Source organism: Rhinolophus ferrumequinum, chromosome 12 (genome assembly GCF_004115265.2).
Source record: "Rhinolophus ferrumequinum isolate MPI-CBG mRhiFer1 chromosome 12, mRhiFer1_v1.p, whole genome shotgun sequence".
Lineage (NCBI taxonomy): Eukaryota > Metazoa > Chordata > Mammalia > Chiroptera > Rhinolophidae > Rhinolophus > Rhinolophus ferrumequinum.
Window position 1 is genome coordinate 24,266,178 of NC_046295.1, and position 25,591 is coordinate 24,291,768.

The 25,591-nt window shown below is 33.8% G+C and overlaps 1 protein-coding gene across 6 annotated transcripts in view; it reads left to right on the plus strand.

Annotated features, from left to right (window-relative positions):
* NFIB (nuclear factor I B) overlaps positions 1-25,591 on the plus strand; it is a 217,765-nt gene that overhangs the window by 150,342 nt on the left and 41,832 nt on the right. For all 6 annotated transcript variants that reach the window (XM_033122355.1, XM_033122356.1, XM_033122357.1 and 3 more), the window contains exons 5-6: positions 5,076-5,196; positions 8,154-8,272. In XM_033122355.1, coding sequence (XP_032978246.1) covers positions 5,076-5,196; positions 8,154-8,272 — 240 coding nt within the window. The remainder of the gene's footprint in view (positions 1-5,075; positions 5,197-8,153; positions 8,273-25,591) is intronic.

Below are 25,591 nucleotides of genomic sequence, written 5' to 3' on the forward strand. Positions count from 1 at the left end.
ATTAAATGTACTCTGTATTGTTATGATAATCCACATAAGTTTCCTGTAGATAAGTGCTTTTTCATTTTACTAACATTTTGGTGGGAGCTTGGCGATGTACAGGATATACACGCTAATATGCAGAGTGTAGAGGGATATAGAAATTAACTTTGCAGATTGCAGTTGGATATAGATAGAAAGCATTGTTATCCAAAACAATGTGCAATTGTTTTCACTGACCACCTCACCTGAGACACCATTCTTGTCAGGCCGGATGAGATTTTTCTTGGGTAAGTTCACCTGGCCAGCTAACTAAGCAAGGGGGAAGTTTCCTTAATCTCTTCTTTCACTTATTACTAGTGTGTGCAAATATATATCTAAGATGCAGCTCTTGGCGCACTGATTACATTTAAGGAGGTGACTCATTTCTTCTTTCTCTGTTCTCTGGTTTAGCTTCTTAATGTCACTTTGAAGGGAGTGTTTTCACTTGACATCTTGCTAGGAGCTTTACAGTGTGGAATGATGTTATTCAGATGATGCAGTGGCCCGCTGGTCCTTGTTTAAGTTGTGTTTTTCCTTTGGGTCAAATGCAGACGTCACGAACAAGAATTACGATGATCCGAAAGAATAAATTGCGAGTGAGTTACTGAAGGGAAAGTATAGGTAGGACTTTAGAGTTGTGTTTAGTGAAGGAATCTCCCAGCTAGTAGAGCACTATATCTTTTGAACCATAGTTTCGCAAATATTTCAGATTTCTCATGTGGCCAGTGCAAATAGCATGAATCTGAGGGAGTTATATACATGAATATTTCAGACATTAAGTAACGTTTCCTTTTGGACATGATTCTGCAGTGGCTAAATGGATGCCCGAAAGACTTCTGTCATAGGTCTGTTTACTGGGGGCAGTGAAAGAAACCAAAACCTAACATCCTAGATCCCAGTAGCTCCAGGGTTCATATTTGCTGGGCAAGAGGATTCTGACGGTCTACTCCATTGACCAAGGGGATGAGCCTTGTGTGTTTCCCCTGATCCGTAGGTGGTGTGTGAAAGCTTTTGACATTAGAACATTTTTTGTGTTTATGTTTAATTTGGAAAGGAACATGCCTGATTTACTACCACTTTCTGGCATCATGTAAGGAAGGAGGTATTTGAAGGTGTGTGTGTGTGTGTGTGTGTGTGTGTGTGTGTGTGTGTGTGTGTGTGTGTGTGTGTGTGTGTGTGTGTGTGTGTGTGTGTGTGTGTGTTCCATACTGTTCTTCAGCAGAGGAGCTATGCTGCTACAGTTACATGACATTATGAAATTATTTGCTTAAATTTGTACTTTCCGAAGTTCCACAATAGTTTCATGCTTCTCACGAGAAGCACAGTAGAGTCATCTGTCAGAAAATATTATTAGTTCCTCATTATAGGTAACATTATGCTAGTTTCTGGAGAAGGAGAGCCACATTAGAACATTTAAAAACCCAGAGTGGTATTTTGCAAACTATGAATTTGAAACATAAAACAAATAGGTTAAAAAATCCTTTTCTATTTAACAGATCAGAAATGTAAGTGTGGCATACTTCATTCATTCTTCTTAATTCATATTGTCATCCCTTAGAGGCTTTTATATTATCTGTTACAACAACCATACTGATTTGTAATTAGTACATTATCTATATTTATTCATTAAGTAATTTATTCAGCAAACGTTTTTCTACTCGCTGTGTAAATAGATGTCTCTGAAATGCTTGAGAAGTGATTCTCCTAAGTGTTTTAATATATCCACATTATAATCTTATTTACGCAATTGAACTTTATTGTTTATGAATTAAGGGTTTCCTAAGTAAACATAAACTTCAGCACAACCCTTATGCTACATGTCACAAATTCTGATTTCTCGAGGGTTTACTGTATGTTAATGGTTTCTGTCCTCGAGGGTTTTATTATCATATGACCCACTAATGTGTATGTTGACTTTAGCTAATGAAGCTATTCAGTTTTAGGATAGTGATCTTTCTGTTGAATGATATTATCTCCATCTTAAAAGTTGATTTAGGATCAGCATGTGGACTAAAGAGAACAATAAGAGAGATTAAGGGTTGGCCTCTAACCCTTAGAATCTGAGATTCTTTGGAGCTTGGTTTCTAAGAGGATATTGGCAGCCTCTTAGACGTGATTTGCGGCTTTTCAGGCTTCTTGCCCCTTTCTGGGAGAGGTGCTATAGCAGATCTTTGCATCTGATGTAAGTTCTCTCAGAGGCTTTTAAGCAGGACTATCTGCCTGGGACTTGCTGTTCTCATACACGTTGTCATTAAATAAATTTTGTGGATGAGCTGTTTTAGAATTTGGCCGTGTTTATTACTAATCTACTTTTCTTTCTATAGTCACACATTTAGTGTCAGAATGCACACTCAATTTTTATAGTGCTCATGTGTAAATCTGCACACAAGTTATTTTTATTGCTGACTTGATCCTCTAGAATAATCCTTCTGGAACAAAATTTTTTTAAATTCTGAAAACATTTTATTATCATTTCACTATAAATTATACCTAGTGTGTTTATAGTCATGCAATCTGTGTTGACTATCAAGCCATATGTATTAGAGACTACAAATCTTTGCCTAAAAATTGCATGAGCTTGAGACATTGCAAATAGTTTGTATAAGATATAACATATACGTTTCCTGTTAGTAACTCAGTTATTTGAATTGTATCTTACTGTTATAGGAACTGGACACATTGCTTACTTTCACGGAACCCCTTTAAATGCCTCCTTCTAACACATACCCTGCTTTCCAGTGTCACATAGAACGTGATTCTAATAATAAACTTTAAAGCATGCGGTTACTGTGGGATTTCTTACCTTGCATTTTTTTTTTTAACCTCTGGTATACCTCAAGCCACAACAAGCAGCTACATTTTAGCTTTCCAAAGGATTTAAGCCATCAGGCAGAGTTAACACATTGAATACACATACCTTGTGTAAGATGTGGCTAAAGTATGTTATATAACATGAACCATCTAACAGAAAACAGGAGCTCGAGAATTTTGGAGCTGAGATGAATCTCGTATATATTGATTTATTTAATTTTTAACAGGAAAAGAGAGATGTTCATTGTATACTTCTTGCGTCTTCTCCGCAATAAAGCATGTGCCTTATGATCATACTTTCTTAACACATTTTAAGTTAATCTTGGCCTGATATAATTCAGCTGTTAGTGAACACATTTCAAATGTTTATTAAAAAAAAATTCTGGGTAAGAAAAATTCCTGAAAAATTTGCAGTCCCTTTGGAATTTTATATTCAACTGGAGGCAGTCAGGACAGGGAGGAAGGTTAAGGAGACTGTGTTCCTAGAGCGGGGGCTCCAGGGCTCTAGAATTTTGTTGCCATAGCTCAGGACACACTTTCTCTCATTAGGGCCTTCGAGGGCCCAATGAAAACAGATGAAGAAATAGAAACTATTCTTAAATGCTGGCCTTTGACCCCACTTGCCTTTTCTTCACCTTGCGTATTATCTCTGCGCATGGTTTTGCCCTGTGGTAAACTTTGTTTAGAATAATGACCTCCCTTCAATACCTTACACGTTCTCCAAGGTCCAGTGCCAACTTTGGCTTTTCCACAGATGTCTTGGACTCTTCAAGCTTGTGTGAGATTCTTCTTCCTTGAAATCCTATAGCATTTAATGACCATGTCATTCATTTGGGCAATTTCATTACAGTCTGCATTAGGCTGGCATTTATGTTTTCATGAGTGTTTTGTTTACCCACTTTGTTGACTGATTTGTTTTATTAAGGACTAGGGCTGTCTTAGACCATTTTGTATCCCTTACAGCCCCTGCCAGTAATGGGAACGATCAATAACTTGTTAAATGAACAAACTTACAGCAAGTGAGTTTGTTTCACCTCTTCAGCTGCCTTTAGTATATTTTTGAACTTAGTTATCCATCTTTGATAACCACTTCAGCCTGTCAGGGAAGAAATTTGGGAGGAAAAGCAAAGAAGGAGGGTGCTCACATTTGTTGAACCCCTATTATACATAGACACGAAGCTGGGCTTTTATTACTCCTTCCTTCCTGTCATCCTCAAAATAGTCAGTGTGGTAGGTTATTTTTTTTCTCATTTTACAGTTGAGGAAACTGAGGCACATAGCTCCTAAATGATAGCGTAAGTTCAAACTAAAAGGCAATCTAGCTCCCAAGACTTACTCATTCTAACAACACATTTCCTCACGGGTATATTCAAGATGTCTAGAAACAAATTTTTAAAATTAAACCGATGTACAGAAACCAATACTTACATGGAGAAATCTCAGTGCCTAATACATGAGCAAAACCCCATGAGTATATTTTAAATTAAATCATTTTAAATTGTAAAGTTGTGGCATAAACACTTTTTTAAAAAGCAAAACATAATTATTGAGAAAAACTATACTTATCATTCATAGATGAAACCTGAATGTGCATTTTTTGGGAAAAAAATACTTGACTTTTTTTCATATTTGTTTATTTTACTTATTTGTTCATTTTACTTTACCTGCCCTGATGCAAGGATATTTTATATCAATCGTAAATTATATCAAATTAGATCAAATAATTATAAAACTTATATCAAATAATCGTAGAATGATTTCTAATTCCTTCTTATATTAATGTTATTATTATAGAATACTAGTATTAGGTATTTATTTGTGAACTGTTCTATATTTATTTACTTAACGATGATTTGGTTTTTGAGAGTCAACTTAGTTTGCAAAGCACCTTGCTTGGTGCTGAGCATATTTTGTTTCCTCCTGGGCCTCTATAGACCAGGGCGGTGATAGACATAAACTAGTACAAAGGAGTGAGTGAAGACGGTTAGAGAAGGAGAATAGGGGACGTGGTCATCCAGGCTTATAGTCTGAGTCCCTTTCGTTTCCACACATGAACTTTGGTATCAGGAGGAAGTTTTCAAGTCCTGCCCCAGTATGTGGTTGATATTAGAGTCTTAAAGTAAACAAGACTTTTCCTCATCCTTGCCCAGCAGCAGGAAAATATTAGATTATAACATTTGAATAAAGATGACAAGTGTAAATGCCATTCCTCGTGTTTCTTTTTCTTTTTTTCCTTTCCTCAGCGCCCATAACCCAGGGAACTGGAGTCAACTTTCCAATTGGAGAAATTCCAAGCCAACCGTACTATCATGACATGAACTCGGGGGTCAATCTTCAGCGGTCGCTGTCTTCTCCACCAAGCAGGTAACTGAAAAGGGAGCTACTCTGGTTCTCAGTCTATATGAAAATAGGTAGGTAGGTAGATAGGCAGGTAGATAAGTAAAGAATAGGGGGAGTAAAGCAAAGAGTGAAGGAGTTTTTGCTGATTTTACACAGATATTTCATCTTTCTTGGTATAATTTATTTCAGCATTTGAAAATTAAAAGTAATTGTTATTCAAAGCATTTAAAAAAATCTTTTGGGGGTGACCAGGGAACTTTGAAAATGTATTAATATGATTTTTATCTTGTATGAAATATTATAATCCTATAAATTAACCATCCTTTGGACAACTTGAAGAATGTAGCTTTTCTGTCTTACTGTAGCTTTCAGTCCCATGGCAAAGGTCTCTGGTTTATGGTTGATCCACCTTGGTAACTATTTACCCTAATGTTCCAACCAAGCTGGGGATAATGAAACATGAAAAATAAAAGGTGTCATTTACTTAAGCTTAAAGGAATAAGGCCTTAGTCTAGGCCTAACTTTGCCAAGTTCTCCAATTAGTCGATGTTCTTTGAATAATTTAGTGAATTCTTAGTTACTGATGAAAATATTACGTGCTCTGAGATGTGGTGTAACCAGCCTATGTTGGGGAAGAGCTACAGTGAGGTTACTTTGCTTTTTAATTCTCTGTGGACATTCTTATTTTTCTCTTTTGACCTTCTTATTGTAACTCAGTCCCACAGGAGTTTGCAAAGAGGTTTTCTATTTAAATGAGGGGTAAATATCTTGGAAAGTCATTGTGCATAGGATTTCATGATGGTATGTTTTACTATTATAGAATGATAGGACAGACTTGAGTTAATGAGAAGGCAAGGTGAATAAATATTATAGCTTTATTGGTTTTTTGTTGTTGTTTTGAATTGGATCTTCAATATATGAAGACCCATTTCATTTCCAGAGTATTAAATGTACCCAGGATCAAATATAATGAATATATGAATTCCAGAGCAAAACATACATTTTATAATATTAACTTTTCAAAAATAAGAAAAAATATCTGGCTAATCTTCTATGCTATTCTTAATAATAAAAGTTAATTGCATTTCAATAATTATGAGCTATGTACATTTACATATTAATTAAGTTCAGTTTTATATCACTTATGATCAAATTGTATTTTTACATAGATTGCATACTAGGATAATTGAATTTATTATCACTAAAATTGTCTGTGACATGGTGAGATCTTAAAAATGCTTTAGTTTTTCTATATTTAAAATGTGAACAGTAATTTCTTATCTTGTCCGTTAGATCAGAATGTTGTCAACACAGAGTTTTCCTAATGGTCATTTGTTATGAGATATTATATCATTTAGGAAAAAAAAGTTTTATAAAACATTTCTCTGTTATTTCCTTATAAAAATATTTTCTCCCTCATTTCAAATTTTCTATATGTATTTACTACTGAGTCACAGATGGGAGAATTAGATTAAAGGAGGGTTTAAAAAATATACATTCTAACATATGAAGAAATTAAAGAACTATTATTTACTCTCCCTATGGTTTAACATGGATAGAAATTGCCACCTTCCACATCATGTTAATCCTCTGGGAGTTGTGAGTCAAATATTAATTACACATATATCTATGAATATACCCAGACATGCACGTGCTTCCAGAATTTAGAAACAGTGCAGTAGGAAGAGCACAGCCTTACTGTGTGTCGGATTGCTGCATTCACGTGCCCTCAGCAATTCACTGAATTTCTCCAAATTTGTCTCCCCACATGTAAGAAAAAAGGAAGATTTGTTTACGTGTATGACTTCTGAGGCCAATTCCAACTCTGAAATCCTGTGCATTATGTTTATTATCACTGTATGGAGTTAATTCAGAAGATATCTTTTAAAAAGTTTCTACCTGCATAGATGTGAATAAGATTTTTTTTTTTAATTTAAGGAAAAATATCCATTTTCATAGTCATAATTAACTGTTCACTAGGATGTTAGTGGGGAATATATGAAAGTAGTATATCAAGCTATATGGCATGTGCCATAAAATTGCCTTTTAATCTCTGCTCTAAGAATTAATTTTTCTTAATAATTAAAATGAGCCATATTTTCTTTATTAAAATACTTCATTTAAATAGTATACTGTTTGGTTTGAATTTGGCAGTGGCCTGTTTTTCATGGTGGATCATAAGAATAAAGGATCAATAATATAATTTTTAGAAAAAGATGAAAAATATATGAAATAGTTCATAATTGGTAATGTACTGTAAATTTTTTAAATATTATTAATTATAGGGTTACTACTAATTATTATTTATTAAGTATCTTGTAAATACTAGCCACTTAACTAAGAACTTTACCTTCAATAACTAATTTAATCCTCTCAGCCACTCCCCTTTGAGCTACTTTTTTTTATTTCCATTTTATAGATGAGTAAATTGAATTTAGAAAGGGGTTAAAAAGTTTACTATTAAGAAGTAGCCTAGTTAAGATTTGATATTTCACTGGTCCCACTCCAAAGCTCATGTTCTACTGAGCTTTGTTCTAATGGACTACATTACCTTCTCTTTAAATTAATATGAAGGGATTACATTGTTAATCTCGAGTACTATACAAATGAATGTTATTAACTTGATAATTCTAAAACTCAGGTATAATTTTCATAACAATTTCAAAATTAGTACACATACCACATTAAGAATTCACTTTTTGCTACTGAACTTTCTTTGGAGATACATCTCAAAGGTAAATATAGTAAGCGTCCTATTTGTCAGGCAATATAGTATGATAAAATGATATATACAACTGGAAATGTTTGCTGCTCCTGTTAATGTCTTGAATACTCACCGTTACTTCAAAAAGATGCTGAAATACTATTACTTGTGTTTGTGGGAATTTCCACAGTTAAGACTCTTCTCAGATGATATACTTTCAGATGCTACACATCTTCCTAGAAATCCCATTAATGTGATCACTGTCATATTTTAACAGCAAAAGACCCAAAACTATATCCATAGATGAAAATATGGAACCAAGTCCTACAGGAGACTTTTATCCCTCTCCGAATTCACCCGCTGCTGGAAGTCGAACATGGCATGAAAGAGATCAAGGTGAGTAATAAGCAGATGACTCTAGGGACATTAGAGTAGTATGTCTGTTCGTTGCATACATTTCATCTAGTCAAAATATAATTGAACCAATATGGGTTATATTTTCTTCATGAAATGACTGTAGTGAAATTATTTTTGTGATAATGTACTAGTCAAATGCTGTCAAAGTTAAGTTAAACAAATCTCTTGTTTTATATGTTTATTGGACTTTTGTTTTTCCAGACAGAATGATCTTTTAGAGCCCCCAATTACGTACATGACTGATAATGATACAATGAAATCAGTTTGCTTCTCTGTATGGGGTACTTCAGGGAGGAGCCAAACTTGAAGCACTTTGCAGGTGCCATTTATGGAAGTTCCCATTTAAATAAGAGGCCATAATTCCTTTTGGAAGTAGTTACAGGATAGAAAATAAATAACAGTGTAATGTAATTTTATGTCTGAGTCAATCTAGTTATTCTTTCTAGATAAAACCATGACTCACTTCTAGGGCAGCTTTGGGGGGAAATACAGCTTCAAGAAATAAGTATTATTTGGCTCTCTGAATTCAGACTTAGCTCCACGTCATTCTAAAGTCTATTGAATTAAATTATTTCATCAGAGATACCCATGTTTTTTTGCTGTAATTAGAAGGAGATTATTAAGCAATGGAAATAGAAAAATCAGCTAACTGCAGTTTTTGTTGGTATGTGTGCATGGATGCAAATATGACTTCAGCTCCGTAAAAATGTATTTGAGAATTGTCTTTTAAATCAAGTTCTGCATTTCATTAAATACGTAAAAGAAAAGCCACTCTTGATCAGTAGTTTTCAGTCCATGTCTTGGGTTTGTGTATCTGAGGGCTGGGCACCTGTGTGTCCAATAATCTCAGGAGACAAATAGCCGTTAAAGCCAAAGTCAGTTCCGTATTCAGGACTACAATTTTGTTGCTCCAAACTTTTATACCGAGTGCCATAGGGTTTAAAGCACAATGAAAAATTTCCATGGAGGAATTGAACTTTGAATCAGGTGGGTCTCCTTTAGCAGGCTGAGAGTTTTAACTAACAAAGAAGGAGGCAGTATGGACAGAGCAAACGCATAGGAAAGCACTGTGCGGAAGTCAGTTTCAGAATGGCCCTGCGTGCCCTGCAGCCGGGCACTGTGCACACGGAAGGAAGTAATGGGAGATGACAGGGGTCACCTGAAGGAAGGTCTTGCAAATCAGCTGGAGAGTTTTGGCTCTAGGGACACCTTCCCCAATCTGTTTGTCAGGCAGTCGACAAAATCATCTGTATAAAAACATAATAACATATCACTCCTCTGCGTCAGGTCCGTTTGTAACTTCCCACTCCTCTTAGGAAAAAATCAGAATTCCCTCATATGACCAACTAGGCCCTGTTTGTTGTCTGCCTTTGGGCCACCACTCCGGCCTCAGCGGGTGCCACCTAGTTCTCCTTTCTGCATCGGAGCCCACTGTTGTGTTTAGATTTGGGAATGCAAAACCCAAGACCTTCATATAATTCACGTCTTCTGGAATGCTTCTCTTCTAACTCTATCTGGCAAGTGCTTTTGCTATCTTTCAGGTCCCAGCCTAAATGGAGGAATTTCAGTCAGGTCTTACTGTTTTTCTCTCCTGATACTCAGTATCGTTCCTAAATTGTACCCACATTATATTGTTACATATTTATTTGTGGGACGAATTGTCCAAATCTGCCGATACTATAGACTTCATCTGTTTTGGCTGTGACTGTAACCAGCACCAAGTAATTATGCACAACACTTGGAGCATAGTAGGGGCACAATTACTCTTTGTCAGATAAGTGATCTATTTGATAGGCAGAATACCAGTCTTATTAGTGAATGAAAGAAAAAATAGGGACTTTCATCAGACTTAAAGAAGTGAGAATAAAAACAAAATCTTCAACCCTTTATAGTTTATTGCTTGTTTTACTGACACTGTCAGTTTATTCTAAACAAAGCCATATTTTCCCTGTCAGAAAATTATTCTGGAAAAGATTCTTATGGTAATCACATTGTGAACGCGTGGCAGTAGATGTGTTGTTCAGAAGTGTAGGTGTTCTTTATTATAGGGAGTGTCACTTTGTAAGAATTGATTCCCCTTTCAGCCTTTTGAATAAAGCCAATCTCAAATCATATTATAAAACATTTTTGAAAAGTAGAAGGGAAACTGTCATTCTTTCTCTTTGTGAAATCGTTGTATTGTCTTGGTGATTGTCTTTTGTCAAGATGCCTAGAGTTATTGGAGAAGTAAAGGCATGTTATATTAAGAGTAAGGAAGAATGAACCATCCTCAAGTGTGCTTTAAAAAAACTCTGTCACTTTAATTCTGAACACCCTGAAGACTTTGTAATGTGCACAATAAGCTATTGTGGGAAGAAGACTTCAACTATAGTGAAAAAAATGAGGGCAGTACAGTACTATCTTTATAAATTTGCTAAGCCCAATGCAGTCCCTTTGTTCTTAGAAAATTGAATTTTTTAACTTTTCAAAATAAAATGCCCCGTAGTGGTTCTTGTCCATCTTCAAGTGTTCTTAAAGACACACTTCCCTGTCATGACGGGAGTTTTCTAAAGAGCATGTTGAGTACCACTGAATATTTGTAATGGCTGTAGTACATGTCTTATACTTGTTTGTCCCACATAGCCTTGCACTGATTAGTACTCAATAACTAGTTATTGGTTGATTAAAATATGCTTGTGTTTTCAGCTAGCAAAAATGTGTGAAATTTGCTATTAATTATTTCCTGGGTATGCTTTATTCTGTTAGTGTTAATTTTGCATTAAAATCTACCCTGCCAATCTAATGGCAATCTAACTATGCCATAGCGCTTAGCAAAACTGATTTTTGAAATATGAGGATTAAGGATAAAATTATGGACAATTTGTGACATTCTACTTTCCCTTATAATCTGAAACACCAACCTAAACAATTGAGATTTATTCCGACTAAGCAAAAATAAAGGCTATGTATGATATAACTATTATACTCATCTTATTTTAAAAAGAAATTAGGTAAAATTTTAATACAAAATCTAGATTCATGTAATGACAAATGTTCATATAATTTTAAATAACTTAATGAAACAAATATTCTTATTTTAGCATAGTACAAACATAGTTAATTAAAGCTCTGTCTTTTCAAAACAAAAAAATTATAATTTTCTGATTACAAAATAATTATCATTTTTAATTTTTCAAAATATAGACATGAACATTTTAAAACTAAATACCATTTATGGTCTTAAATATTTGGTAAGGATCTAAACAATTTGCTAAAATTTCTTCCAAGGAATAGTGAGAGAAATTACATTTGTCAGCATTTACATTGTAATATTTGTATTTTTACTTATGTTCTTTATTTTTACTTATGTTGCTTTATACATAGAAAAGGGGTGGAAAAAGAAAACTGGTCTACCGACAAGGATTATACAGATACTGTTATATTCCTTTCCTAGATTTTTATTATTTTTTTTTTTTTGCTTAGTCCTCTGTGAATTCTCTAGTCTTAAACTGCTTTTACCTCTATTGAAAACTTCCTTTTTTGGATACTATTTTCCATAATTTTAGATTTTAATGGTTAAATTTGTAGAACCATTTTAGCTTACCAATGTGCATGTTGAAGATTTGTTTTATTCTTATTCTTACCCCACAAAAAATTCCATCTGAGGTCTTATCTACCTTAATTTTTTTCTCCACTGGAATGAATTCAGAGACTCAACTCCTAGTTGATGTTCTTTTCTTTAAATCATTGAGAGTCATCTTTTGCAACTTCTGATAAAAGATGAAAAATAAGAGAGTATTTGTTTTTTCCCATAATTAAAGTTACTTTATGGGACTAAATCTAGTTGTATTTCAATATCCAGGAATTTAACAGACTAATAATGTTAATAATTATGCTTGAAAATTTGACACAATTCCTTATCACTGTTACTTTGCCATTACCATTTTAATAGTCATTGATTCATCTAAGTCTGAATATAAAACACTATTTAGCAGACACTTAGTGAAACGGTAAATATATTTGTCATATACATTTGGGGTTTCTAAATAGAAATTTTAACAGCTTTTCAGTCTGATGAGTATTTAAACGACTTGCAATCTTAGATAAAATGTAAATTCAGAGAGACTTTTTTTTGTAGTAAAATTTTATTAATTCCTACACATTTAGGATTTGAGATAATTGGATTCAATTAACGTTTATCAAATGCCTATTATTTGCCAAGAATTTTTCTAGGCATTGGGCACACAAATATGAATAAATTAAGTTTCCAACCCTTGACCTGCTGAACAAAAAAACAATATTTTTTTATAGTTTATGAAGAATGGTGGTTCACCGAGAATAAAGAATGTCTTCATGCCTAAAAATTAGCTTACTTTTAAGCACTATGAGAAATAAATCTTTACACAACACTCAATAAATTGATATATTAGCAAAAACTAGCACTACTGAGTGGTGTATTGGTATGCAATTACAATTTTAACAGTAGTTTAACAATTTATACTGGACTCTTAAATGATGTTCAGGCATCATTTTCTAGTTGCTGCGGGTACTAGAAAATAACAGTATTTTTTAAAAATTACAGTTCTGTTATATAAATTAAGTCTCTTCAGCTAGTCTTTTTTAAGTTTTAATATATTTGCAAACCCTAGAGATTTATTTTTGATCATTTTGCAAATGTTCTCAATTGTAATATAGTCTTAAATATTGTGCTAAATTGCAATTTGCACTTTATAAGAGTTCTGTAAGGATATAATATTAAATATACAATGTATAGAGCCAAAGACATCTAGGGAACACTGAGTGCTAGAGAGTGTTAACGCTGGCTGGTATCATGAGTTCAATCATATATAGGAAATAAACAACAGTAACTAAGAGTATGCTAGCTGTTAATAGAACTGGAATCAGAGACCAGCATTTCTTAATGGAGTTTAAGGAATATTAATAGTTATGCTAGATACAATAGCATTTAACTAAGTTTGGAAAATTATGTTTTAACAAAAATTTAAACCTTTTTTTTTTAGTATTGTTATTTTTATTTGTTTCTTAATGAAGTTTATTGGGGTGACAATGTTTAGGAAAGTTACATAGGTTTCAAGTGTACAATTCCATAATACATCATCTATATATCACATTGTGTGTTCACCCCCGAGTCTGTTCTCCTTCCATCACCATATATTTGATCCCATTTACCCTCATCTACCACCCCTTCCCTAAACCTTTTTTTAAATGAATGACTTTGTAGAATATTTAATACACTACTGGATGCTGTGATTGTGAATATCCATGAGTATATATTGACTGAATGTGTTTATTAAGTTTGTGGCTTCAGAGCGTGTTTTTTTTTCCATCCAAGAATTTATAGATTCAAACATTGGAAAACAGTGCTATGGCCCAAACTACAGTCTGACAAATGGTATCATCTCAAGATTTCTCTAGAGCTGTGGGAGCTAGGTGAATGGGCAGCTTTCACAAATACTGTTGAATACTCTGTGGGAGTCATTCACATTAAGTGAAGTCCTAGAAAATGGCAAGGCAAATCTCTTAGTAATCTTCCTGGAAGAATTTTTAAGCTCGCTTTGGGGACCAGATACAATACCAACAATTCCTTACATTCCTAGAGTTTGTATCACAAGGATTAAATATCAAATTTTGAATTAGACAAAATGAGACATGCAAGTATTTTTGATTGATAAATGTGAAGAGATCATTGGAATTTAATGTTTAAGCACAATTTTTAAATGTTTTGCTTGTTTGTTTATCTTCTTATTAAAAGTATCAAAAATCAAGAATTCTTACAGAACTTGCAGTGAACCTCCATGTCCCACGATACCATCAGAGAGTAAACTCCAGGGACACCTCTGCCATACCGTGTTTCCCTGAAAATAAGACCTAGCCAGACCATCAGCTCTAATGGGTCTTTTGGAGCAAAAATTAATATAAGACCCGGTATTTATTCTATTCTATTCTATTCTATTCTATTCTATTCTATTCTATTCTATTCTATTCTATCCGGTCTTATATTAAAATAATACCAGATGTTATATTAATTTTTGCTCTAAAAGGCGCATTAGAGCTGATGGTCCGGGTAGGTCTTATTTTCAGGGAAACACGGTAGTATATTTTAGCTACACTGCTGTAGGTGAAAATCACAAGATGAGCACCTTTCAAACAAAGAGGGAAACGATAAACTGTCAGTGGAAGCTTTCATTAGAATTCTTCATATTGCCTACTTATTAACAGACATTTATGCTCCTTTCAGTATTCTAATCAAGAAGAGCAGTTTAGATGGGGCAAACCTGTGTGTGTGTGTTAGAAGAGCCAGTGCTACTTAATATGGAAAAGTCATACTCATATTTCTGTGCTCTAGAACCTTAATGATTTGAAAATGTAACATTTTGAAGAAAAACCACAATGGAGCATTAGTTTGAAAAAAATAACAACTTGCTACTTAATACTAGATCTCTAAATCGATGGAACATAGCCTAGAATAGGAAGATAGAAAACCCAAGGGAGATAGTATATACTTCAGTATCCTAACGTGCCATGTAAAGTTTCTTGGAGTTGTGAAACATTTCATTGTAAATCCTTTGACACATTGGTTTTAAGTTTATTCTGATGTAGCTTGGAAAGCGAGTTTCTTCTGAATTATTATACTAACAATAGCATATACGATGAGAAATTGAGTTTTCAGGGAAACAACACATTATTAGAGTCTTTAGCACAACTTAGTTTAAGGTATTTATTTTATAACTAAGCAATATAAAGATCAGAGAGGCTGTCTCGTCCGGTGTCCAGATAATTAATAGCGGAGCTAAATCTTCTCTTTTAAAAGCTGATTTCCCCCAGCCCCGTTTTCCTACAAACTACCTAGGGAATCAATTTGCAATCTTATCTATGTAGGAGAAATGGAGTAGGAGAATTTGAACACTACATAAAAGTCTTGGCAGAAGGACAGTTTTCCTAGGCAGCTTCATGGAAGATTCTGTTTGACCTTACAGAATTGGAATGGGGGAGTAGAGGTGAATTCATGAGATATCAGGGTTCTGGAAGAACTGTCAAAATTTTGAGATGGTAAAATGTGTATCTTTTTAAAAAATCAGCCTCTTAATATTAGTGCCATGATTAAAAGTTTTTCAACTAAAGAAAAAAAATACGAGATATGAGTGATTTTAATGCATAAATGTGAAGAGCTGGTTTGAATTGAATGTGTAAGCATGATTTTAAAAGTTTTAAAAAGCTTTTTGTTATGGAAAATGTCAAAATTAGAATTATAAAGTGAACCTCCATTACCAGCTTCAACTGTTATCAATATTTTGCCAATCTTGTTGCATTTAATATCTCCCAGTTTTTTGAAGTATTTTAATGTGAATCCCAGACATCATGTCATTTTACTTGTAAATACTTCTGTTTCTAACAGTGACTTTTAAAAAACACAACCTCAATGCCATTATCAATTTAACAAATATAAAAATAATTTCTTAATATCATCTAATATATAATCCATGTCCATATTCCTCAGGTTATTTTATAGGCCATTTTGTTTAAATGAGGATTGAAAATGGTTTATATATCATATTTGTATTTCTCAGCCTTTTTTTAACTTATAATAGTTATATTAACTATTTTATATTAACTCCTTTTACTAAATCATTTATTTATTTATTTATTTTTTAAATCATTTATTTATTGAAGCAACCACATAAATTAATATTTTTTGTTCAACAAATATATGTAAATGAGGAAAACCGGACCTTCTGCCATTTGTGGCTACCATTTATTGAGCACTCACTACCTCTCAGGAGTGGATTAAGACTTTGCATATATTTTTGCTTTTCAACCCTATTAAAAAACACATTTTACAGCTCATTAAACTGAGCACTACCCTGATTAAGAAATTTGACACCTATCAAACAGATAATAAGTAGGAGAGGAAAACGGGAACCCTTGTTTGTTCAGCTGTAGAACCCATGCACGTTATTATGACATACAGCCTTCCAAATAAGTCCTTGTGATGTTACGTTTTCGGTTTTGCAAACTAGTTACAAAAGCTCTATTACAGGTTTTTTTCCCCCTAATACATGAAATTTCAATACAGATAAATGCATGTAATATCTGAAGGGTTTATGGATTTCAGGGATAAGTGACTGCAGACTTTGGGCTGGATTCAGGTTAAGAATCTGTTTTCCATTTAATTATAAGATGTTGCTAATAAAAAATCCTGAAGTCCAGAATGTCTTTACTAGAGGTGTGTGACATATAGTTTAAAAAGTCAGAATATAAGAATTAATTTTACATTTACTGCCATATATATATTTTTAGTTCTGATTCTTTGCCGTGTGCCTACAACACTATAAAGGTGATCTGGAAACTGTAAATACTGGTGTGGCTTTAGACAAATCACTTAATTTCAGTAACCTCTGAGTTTTTGCATCTGTGAAATAACAAAGTTGGCTACTATGGTTCCTTGATGTTCCAATATTCTGGATATAAAATAATTGAGGTAGATTCTCAGATCTTCAGGATGAGTCTTAAAGCTTTATCAACATGGATCTTTTTGAAAATTCAGAAAGTTTTTCATTTCCTAAATTATTTTAAAATGTTTATTTTAAATACTCTTTGAGTAACACAATAATTGGGCTGTTTATGTGCTTGGAAGTACCATGTGTTTTGCCTTATACCTGAGGAATGCACAATTCTTACAAATACATGTCCTGTCTTGTACCGTTCTGGCACAACAAATGATTGATAGAAATTGAGTTATTATAACAGAACCTTGTTATGGGATCAGTGTCTCCTACTTTGAAAATAAATGACTCAGCCAGACGGCAACATTTATTTTCTCTAAATGACTAGGGATGTAGCAATAGGAGACCATTATCCTGTGACAATATTCTGTTTCATTGACATTATCTCACAAATGTAATTGGTCCATTACTAAATAGAGGTTTTGTTACTGATCAATTTCACGTGATTTTGAAAACCATTAGGATAATAAATATGCCATCATAGTAATTTCATTGACAGAATGTTCTTTTTTTTCTTCATTTACGTTTGTTAGAGGAAAAATATAGATTTAGGTTGAACTTAAACACTACAATTTATACCAGTTTTGGCTACTTTTCCGTTAAGAGAAATGGAATATCGTGCAGAGTAATCATATTTGCACTGAGTTGCTGAACTGACGACCTTAAAATTTTCGTGAATTTTTCTCTACCATACTAAGCCACATCAAATCATAATTGTTCCTAAGCAATTAGTTTACCACCTCAGTTTAATGATTTTATTTGAAATAAGTTCCAGATCATTTCTAGGACTTTCCTGTAAATCCACTAAAGTAACACATCAGTTAAATCAACCCTAACCGTTACCAGCGTGGATAATAATAGCATTAGTAACAGCAGAAACCTTGAGATGTCTTGTAGCATAAATGTTTCTAAATGCATGGCTTTTCCCCAAATGTTCTTCTCTAAAAACTCATCTGTAATCTTGTTAAATTAGAACTCTTCCAGTATCTTTCTGACTTTTACAGTTAAGGTTACAGTATTGATTTTATTTTATAGTCCATGGCTCTCAGATGCTTAACACTAATAAGCCTCTATAGCCAAGAGGTTTTCCCCAGAGGCGTGGTGAATAGCAGCTATTTACCTATGCCAATATTTAATAAGCTACTAAAATATACTCCAAATCCTGCATAATTGTTTGGTGTTTTTTTCTCCTTTCAAATTAGGTTTCTGACTTGACTCAAGACACTCGATCATTGTTTGTTAAAATGAAATTGCTTAATGGACAAAAGCATTTTTAAGTGTTTCTAAAAAGCAGTTTGCATTTATTCAGTGTTCACTTTTTTAGCACTGTTCTTCATCATTCAAAGGTGTTTTTTTTTTTTTTTTTTTTTTGTAATGTCTTGGGAAGGTGTTTGTGAGCTTCAAAGGGGTTTGAGCTTTAACTTTGTATTGGGTGTAGGTGTAGCCTGGAGACTTTTTTTTATAGAGATGTGATAAATAGAGGCTTGTGGTAACTTGCTACTTCCTACTATGCTTGGGTTGTAATACACTATAGAGACTTAAACTGTCACAAAATGTTTTAAGTTGCTGAAGAATACAACATGATACTCAAGTATAGTGAAGATTAAGTAACTCAGTGATAAAGTAAGAATTTTCATTTTTTTTAACATGAAGACTACCGTATTTTCTCCTTTAAAAAAGAACTGATTTCATTTAAAAAGGTTAAGAAATCTAATCGAAGATGATATTTTATCCCTTCCGAAGGTAGCTTGTCATTTTTCCAGTTATTTTAGAGAGTGATAAATGTAAATGTGTGTGTGTGTGTGTGTGTGTGTGTGTGTAGATACTTTCTTAACACGGCAGCTAATTATTTTTTGAATCATCTGGCATCATCATCAAACTACTGTAGAGGGAGTAAGTCCATATGTCTTGTCATAACATTCAGAGCTTTTTGTTAACTTGGAGTGTGTGGGAAGGACTTAGTAGCATTTGCTACACAATCACAAAATTTTACATTTAGAGGTGTCCTTAGAAACAGATATTCAGATATTCTTTTTTCTTCACTTATAAAGTCTCACAAATAACATTGTTTTGTCATTAGTCAACTAAATTGCAAATGTTACCTTTAAGCATTTCATTTTACATTTTTGCAATATCTAATTCCCAAGACCAATGGGAAGTATTTCCTTCTTAAAGTGTAATGTTTGGCACAGTAACAAGGCCCTATATTGTCTACCCATCACTACCCATCACTGGGAACTATTTATAAAATTCTGTGGATCTCTAGGCAATATTTTCTTCCTCCCAAAATATGTGTTATACAATTTTTTATTAAAAAGTAAGACTTATTCGTGGGGGATTTGGAAAAATACACTGTCACATATAAATAAGAAAATGAAAGTCACCTATAATCCTATCACATAGAGATAATCCCTGTTAATATTGGCTGTATTGTATGACAGTCTATTTTCTATGTATTTTTTCTGTGCATTTCCTGTGCATCTTTTTTATACTATGCTGGGCTTATATGATACATGCTATTTTGTAAATTATTTTCTTTTTTGTCTTTATTTATAAGGTAGTGGCATTTTGCCATGTCAATTTCCACTTTATAATGACTGCATACTATACATTTTAAAATGTCTGCTTTGCTCACGGCTGTTTAGGTAGTTTCCAAGTTTTCATATGATACATTAAGATACAGTGAGCATTATGGCATGAAAATCTTTGTGCTTAAATCTGATTAGTTTGTTCCTGTCTAGTTCTATTTATTGTCCCCAGTATTTATCATAATGCCTGACACAAAATCACCAAGTAGATGCTCAATGAAATTTTGTTAAAGGCATAAATACATTCCTACTGTAGAATTACTAAGTGCTATGTCCATGTTGAAGGCTTTTGCTAAATATTGGCACAGAACCCACAAAGGTCTTATCAATGTACACTCCTTCTAGCAGTGCCTGCCTGAGTGGTTTGTTTAACGCCACTGTCCTGTCTATGTTTAAAGGTAGCAAGTGGCTCTCTCTACAAGCAATTTTAAAACATGTCCTCTGAAATATATTTAAATTATAGTGTCTCTATGGCCTTGTGATTCTACCCAGGCACCTCTATTCTGTCATTGATATTTCCTTTCAACCACTGGGCATCACACCGCATCTTTTCTCCCTGTAAACCAGGACAGCGCCATTTTATTCTGAAGGAAATGGGGAAATGGAGATGGTACCTCAGGGACTGGGCACAGCTGCCAAGTAAAAGTGTAGCCAGCTTGGTCTGTTTTCTTCTCCCTCCAGGGCACACTTCTCAGGGTGCCTCCCCAGTGTCAGCCCTTCCTCTGTAGTTAAAACTGGCTCACGGAAGGATCAGTGTGGCTCTCCACCAGGATACCTACAGAAATAAGTACATCAGAGCTTTGGGCTGGGATCTTCCAAGCTTGAAAACGGGGGTCTTTTACGTAACGTTTATACAGTTATAAAGAACCTCTCAACTTTCCTCTCCTCAATACGATTCACCCCAAGGCAAAAAGAGAGGAAGAGAGGCCTCGATTTCTTTTAACACTCAGCCGGCAAAGCATCTTCCTGCCTGCCTGCTCCGTGTCCTCTGGGCTCAGGGCCCAAGCTGTTTCCTTGTCTCAGGACTGACTCTGGATTTATGGTCTGAAGTACAAGGATCAGATTTCTAGCTCTTGAAATCCCACACGCTAGATTTGGTAGCTTTTCATTTATTTTAAGTAGTATTAGGATTTTATGCAGATAGTTCGTTCATTTTTCATGTTGTTTTCAAGCTTCCACCCCAACATTTTAATGGAACACAGAAATTCCCTAGTTTAGCTCAAGTTTGTTTTTCACTCTCAGTGTTTTGTTCTGCTTGACAGAGTTTCAGTGGAGTCATGGATGTGTTGACCACCTTTGCTTTCATCCAACAGAGTTTGGTCTCTGCCTCCAAAGAACTTTTCTATGTCCAGAGTTTTTGTAAATCTATAAAACTTTTTAAAACTATAAAAGTCTAAAACCTGTGGAAAATAAAGAAACCTAGAAAACCATAAGGGGTATTAGTATACTTGTCAATAGAATATAATTCTGTCATATCCCTGTCATTGGACTGTCTGTAAGCTAAATGTTCCCACATAAGCACTTCCGTTCTTTGGTCTGTATCATGCTCATGCCAAAGGGTCGAAGAGAATAGAAGTTTCCCTACTGTTTTCATTTTACCTTGAGTTCTCATCTTACAAAATGAATCCAGTAATATCTGTTCAGCAGCTTGATAGTGTAAAAAATAAAGAAGATATTTTTCACAACGCTTATAGCTTATTAAATACTTACCGTTTTTCCCCAAAATAAGACCTAGCAGGACAATCAGCTCTAATGCATCTTTTGGAGCAAAAATTAATATAAGACCCGGTATAATTTACTCTTATATTATAGTAAAATAAGACCGGGTCTTTACAATACAATGCAATACAAATACCGGGTCATACTAATTTTTGCTCCAAAAGATGCATTAGAGCTGATGGTCTGGCTAGGTCTTATTTTCGGGGAAACGTGGTAGTAATAAAACACACTTTAACTTTAGATACTGAAAAATAAAATAAGCCAGCAAATGGTGACTTGTGCCTATATAGGTTCATTTAGACTTGTTTACAAGTATGGCATATAAATGAGAAAGACAGCATAGGAATATGTAAAAGGATTGAACTTTTAAAATATTTTGAGGCAATTTGCTTTTTTTTTAAACAGATAGAAATAGGTTTTTCTAAATCATAGGAATGGCCCAGTTAAGATACTTAAATTTAATGTTATGCTGTACTGAAAATAATGGCTTCCAAAAATTCAAGAATTCTTGTGTGCTCTTTCATAAGTGATATGAAATAGTTGTGCAGCGTAAGTGTCATTATCGGGAAGAAGAATAGAAAAAATTTTAACTAGAAAATGATGTGTTTTCTATATAGGCTATAGAAATCCGATTTGTACCCTTAATCTATTCAAGCATATTGGAAAAGCTAACATATCGCTCTACTTTATGTGAAAAAGGAGCAGGTGTCCCAGACAGGCAGGTGTTAAGGTGGCTGTTTAAGCTTGCCCTAGATCACTAGTTGACTTGACTGAAGTTCTACTAACAGGTGTCTAACTGATTGGAGTGCCATGTGACATTTATCCCGGGAGCGACTTGGATGACAGGCTGCTACAGACTAAGGAAGGGGTCTTTGCTTTGATGAAGAAATTGCCAAAACTCATGTCTCATTAGTGTTTCCTAAGGTTCTTTGGAAGTGAACAACAGTTTAATTAAGGGCTGACGTAAACACGTTTCTGCACACTTTCCCTGCAGCATTTTATCACATTAGAATTGATCAAAATTGTTGCCTTGGGCTGACTTGAACAGATATACATCTGGAGCACCATTTGTGCAAGCTGCCGAGGAGTCGAGTACATACGCTGTGTTTCACAGCAACACTCTTTCTTTGTAGATGAAATTACCTTGTTGGGAGATGAGTTGATCTAACTCTTTATTTGCTTAAGCCTTTATCTCTTTGAAGTGACACTGTGAAATGAATGACACATCAAGACTTAGGATGTGCCCCCCAAAAATTATAGTAGAGGTGGTAAAAAATTAGGTGATAACTAGATTTTGCAAAATACTTATTTAAAGGTATGCTTAAGTCTAAATGAACCAACTTAGCTTGTATGAGTAGCCTCCTTGAACTATTTCTTACATGGTGATTTTCTATTATGTATTTAACTATGCAGTTGGTTTCTAAAGCCATAACTAATTGTCCAGTTACAAATCTAAACATAGATACAGGCACTGAAGCATAACACTATCAACTTAAACGTTCCTTTTTTTCGATTTAGTCTCTCTAATCTTCTGTCATTAAGAAGAATCCTTTCTATAATCTAATCTAATCACAATTGCAATTATTTAATGAATTTTGATACTTAATGTCTGTCCTCTCTGCTGAACTGTAAGCATCAACAGGACAGGGAACACGTGGTCTTGTTCATCAGCTTCAACTTCATGACTCGCCATAGTTCCTCAGTTATTGGAAACTCAGTGACTGATTTTGTTGGCTCTCTCTCCTTTACATTTAATTACTTCTTATCTGCTGGTATCTACTCATGCAACCTGCATTTTAAAATATAAGGACTATTGCTGTTTTGCTCCTCTTCCCCTACTAGTTGCCATTCTACCATACAGCTTCTTTAACATGTAAGCGATTCTAAAATAAACTGCCTGAGACACAGTGTCTGCTCTGCCTCTTCTACATTCTTTCTTCCTTAGTAACATGTTCTTTCAGCCTCCACATGCTTGTGTCTTTGATAAAATTATCTCCTGTAGGAGGTAAGCCATTAGTTAACCTAAAAAAAAATGTATATATATATATCTATATATCTATATATGTTATAGATATATATACATAAATATATATATGCTATACATGCTATATATGTGTATATATTTACACATGCGTATATAATGCTATAAATAAAACAAGTACAAAATATTAATGAAAAAGCCATCAAGTAATATAAGATACCAACACAAGGTCATTTAGGGAATCTAGACCTCCAAACTTCCTAGGAAGGATTACTTACAGAGAAAATTAATCAAGTTGGTTCAATGGATAAATATTGTTCTGTAGATTGAATAAGAAGGTAGAGAGACATATAATGTTCTGTCCCAAGGGAATATCGTAAGCAAAAAAAGGGGCAGAGTTATAAATACATTCTTCCTGGTTGTTTCCACCCCCAGGAGTCCATAAGCAAATTCATTTAGCTAAAGTTGAAATAAAATGCAATGATAAAGGAAAGTTTATATAAAAATGGGATGCCATTGTAGATCTTAAAATGAGGAACAATTCAAATATTATTTGAAGGAGATGATTTCAATTACAGTTTTTACTGTGAAGCATGATGAGGAAGGCCTGGAAAGGGAACTAGACAGGAAATTCTTGATTCAAGAAGGTACAAGTGAAAAGGCCTTAGGGTAAGTGACAAGAACAGAAAAGCAAAATAGAGCTTTAGGAAAGTTTTTCCCTTCAAAGATGAATTCATTTATAAATTGTTGCTTTCTAAATCATATTTAAATTTCTTTTTCTGATTTGAAGCTCCCACTGGCCTTTCCTTCTTTCTCATCAGCAACCAAGAACTCCTTCCTCCCTCCTACCGACAGAAACACCAGCTAATCCTTTTCTTATCATCTTGCCTCTCTCTTCAACTTTTTACTTCACGTATTATTCCACTTATACATTATTATGTGTGTTATTATTCAACTTGTTATATATTTATATATTATTCAGCTTTATTATTATTCAACTTATTTTCAACTTAATCTTTTTATGTATTATTCTTCCTGCTTTGGGGACAATAGATTGGGAAAAGCATGACATTTGTTTTTTTCCACAGAAAGGTCACTTAAAACCATCTCTCCTGTATATTCATTCCTCAAACATTTTATTTTTCTGTAGCGTACGAGTGCATTAAAAATAGAAATGACATCATTTTACAGTTTGGCATGAGGTCTATCAGACTGCAGACATTGAAAATAAAATTAAAATCAAACCTATACTAGTTTGATTCATGGTTAAAATGTAATAGCTAGGAACTCTACCCTTACTTCTCCCAGATAATTGACCTTTTATTTTTATTGCCTCTTCAGCCCAGAAAGGATTTTTCTTTTTCTTTTTCTTTTCCTTTGAGAGGAGTTTTACTTTGTGTGCTTCTAAGGACTTACTTAGCAGAGTGTCATATACATGTGCGCGCCAGTCTATCTTCATTGATTAATGGGCCCCAAATTAATTTCATTTAATGGGAAAAGAAATGCAGTTAAGTCTACTTTCTAATACTACCATTCTTTATCTGTTTTTAAAGAAAATCATTTCAGTATGGCCAGTGGACCTTCCCATTCTTATTTTTACCATTGTAAGTTATTTTTTTGCTTAATGAAAAGACAGTTCTTGGTCCCTGTTACAACTTGAAGAGTAAATTTTATTTTATTTCTGCTGTATTGGCCTGTATAATTCCTCTGTGTGGTCCAAACATGAAGGTGCATGCCTAAAAGAGAACTGGAAACATAAATGACCCTATAATAACTACCTAATAAAGCCAAGTGTATCATTTTGAATAAGAAAATGCCAAGGCTTTACAATAGCCTTGATTGATCTTCTCCAGAAATGATATAACTAGAGTGACAGTTATTCTGCTTCCCAAGCTTTGGTCATATTTAATTGTTTTTAAATGATGTACAGTGAATGCTTTATTATTTACACTAGGGTCTTTAGAAACTGATTTACAGGGGTAATTTTATTTGAAATTTCTATTTCAAATAAAGCACAGGAAAAGCATAAGTGTCGATAGAAAGTTAACCAGTTTCTTTTTCTATGAGTGAATTTTAAATTAAAAATTTGGGGGGGAAATTATTACATCATCTATAAAGTGAGGGATGGAACAGTTTTTTTTCTATCTCTAACAATCTATGAGTCTATGATTAACTTCCATCAGCTCAAAACCTATATTTTGTATATTAACTTTTAAAATCACGTAAGTCTTAAGTGAAATTAAGTATTATTTTTGGCATTTTGAAAGTAACAGCTGAAATGAACTTCCCTTTGTTTATTTTTCAAATGGTTTTAACACTTTCTCTTTTTTGTTAACGGTATTGATTGCTATGGTTTCTTTAACAATTTCTTTTCTTTGTTTTTTTCTTTTTGAGAAACATATAAGGAAATGGTTCACTGACTCATCAAACTTCCAATAGATTAGTGATAACCAGTTAGTCACAAATTGTAGCTTATAGCTGCTAACGTACCTGTCATTATTTTGTA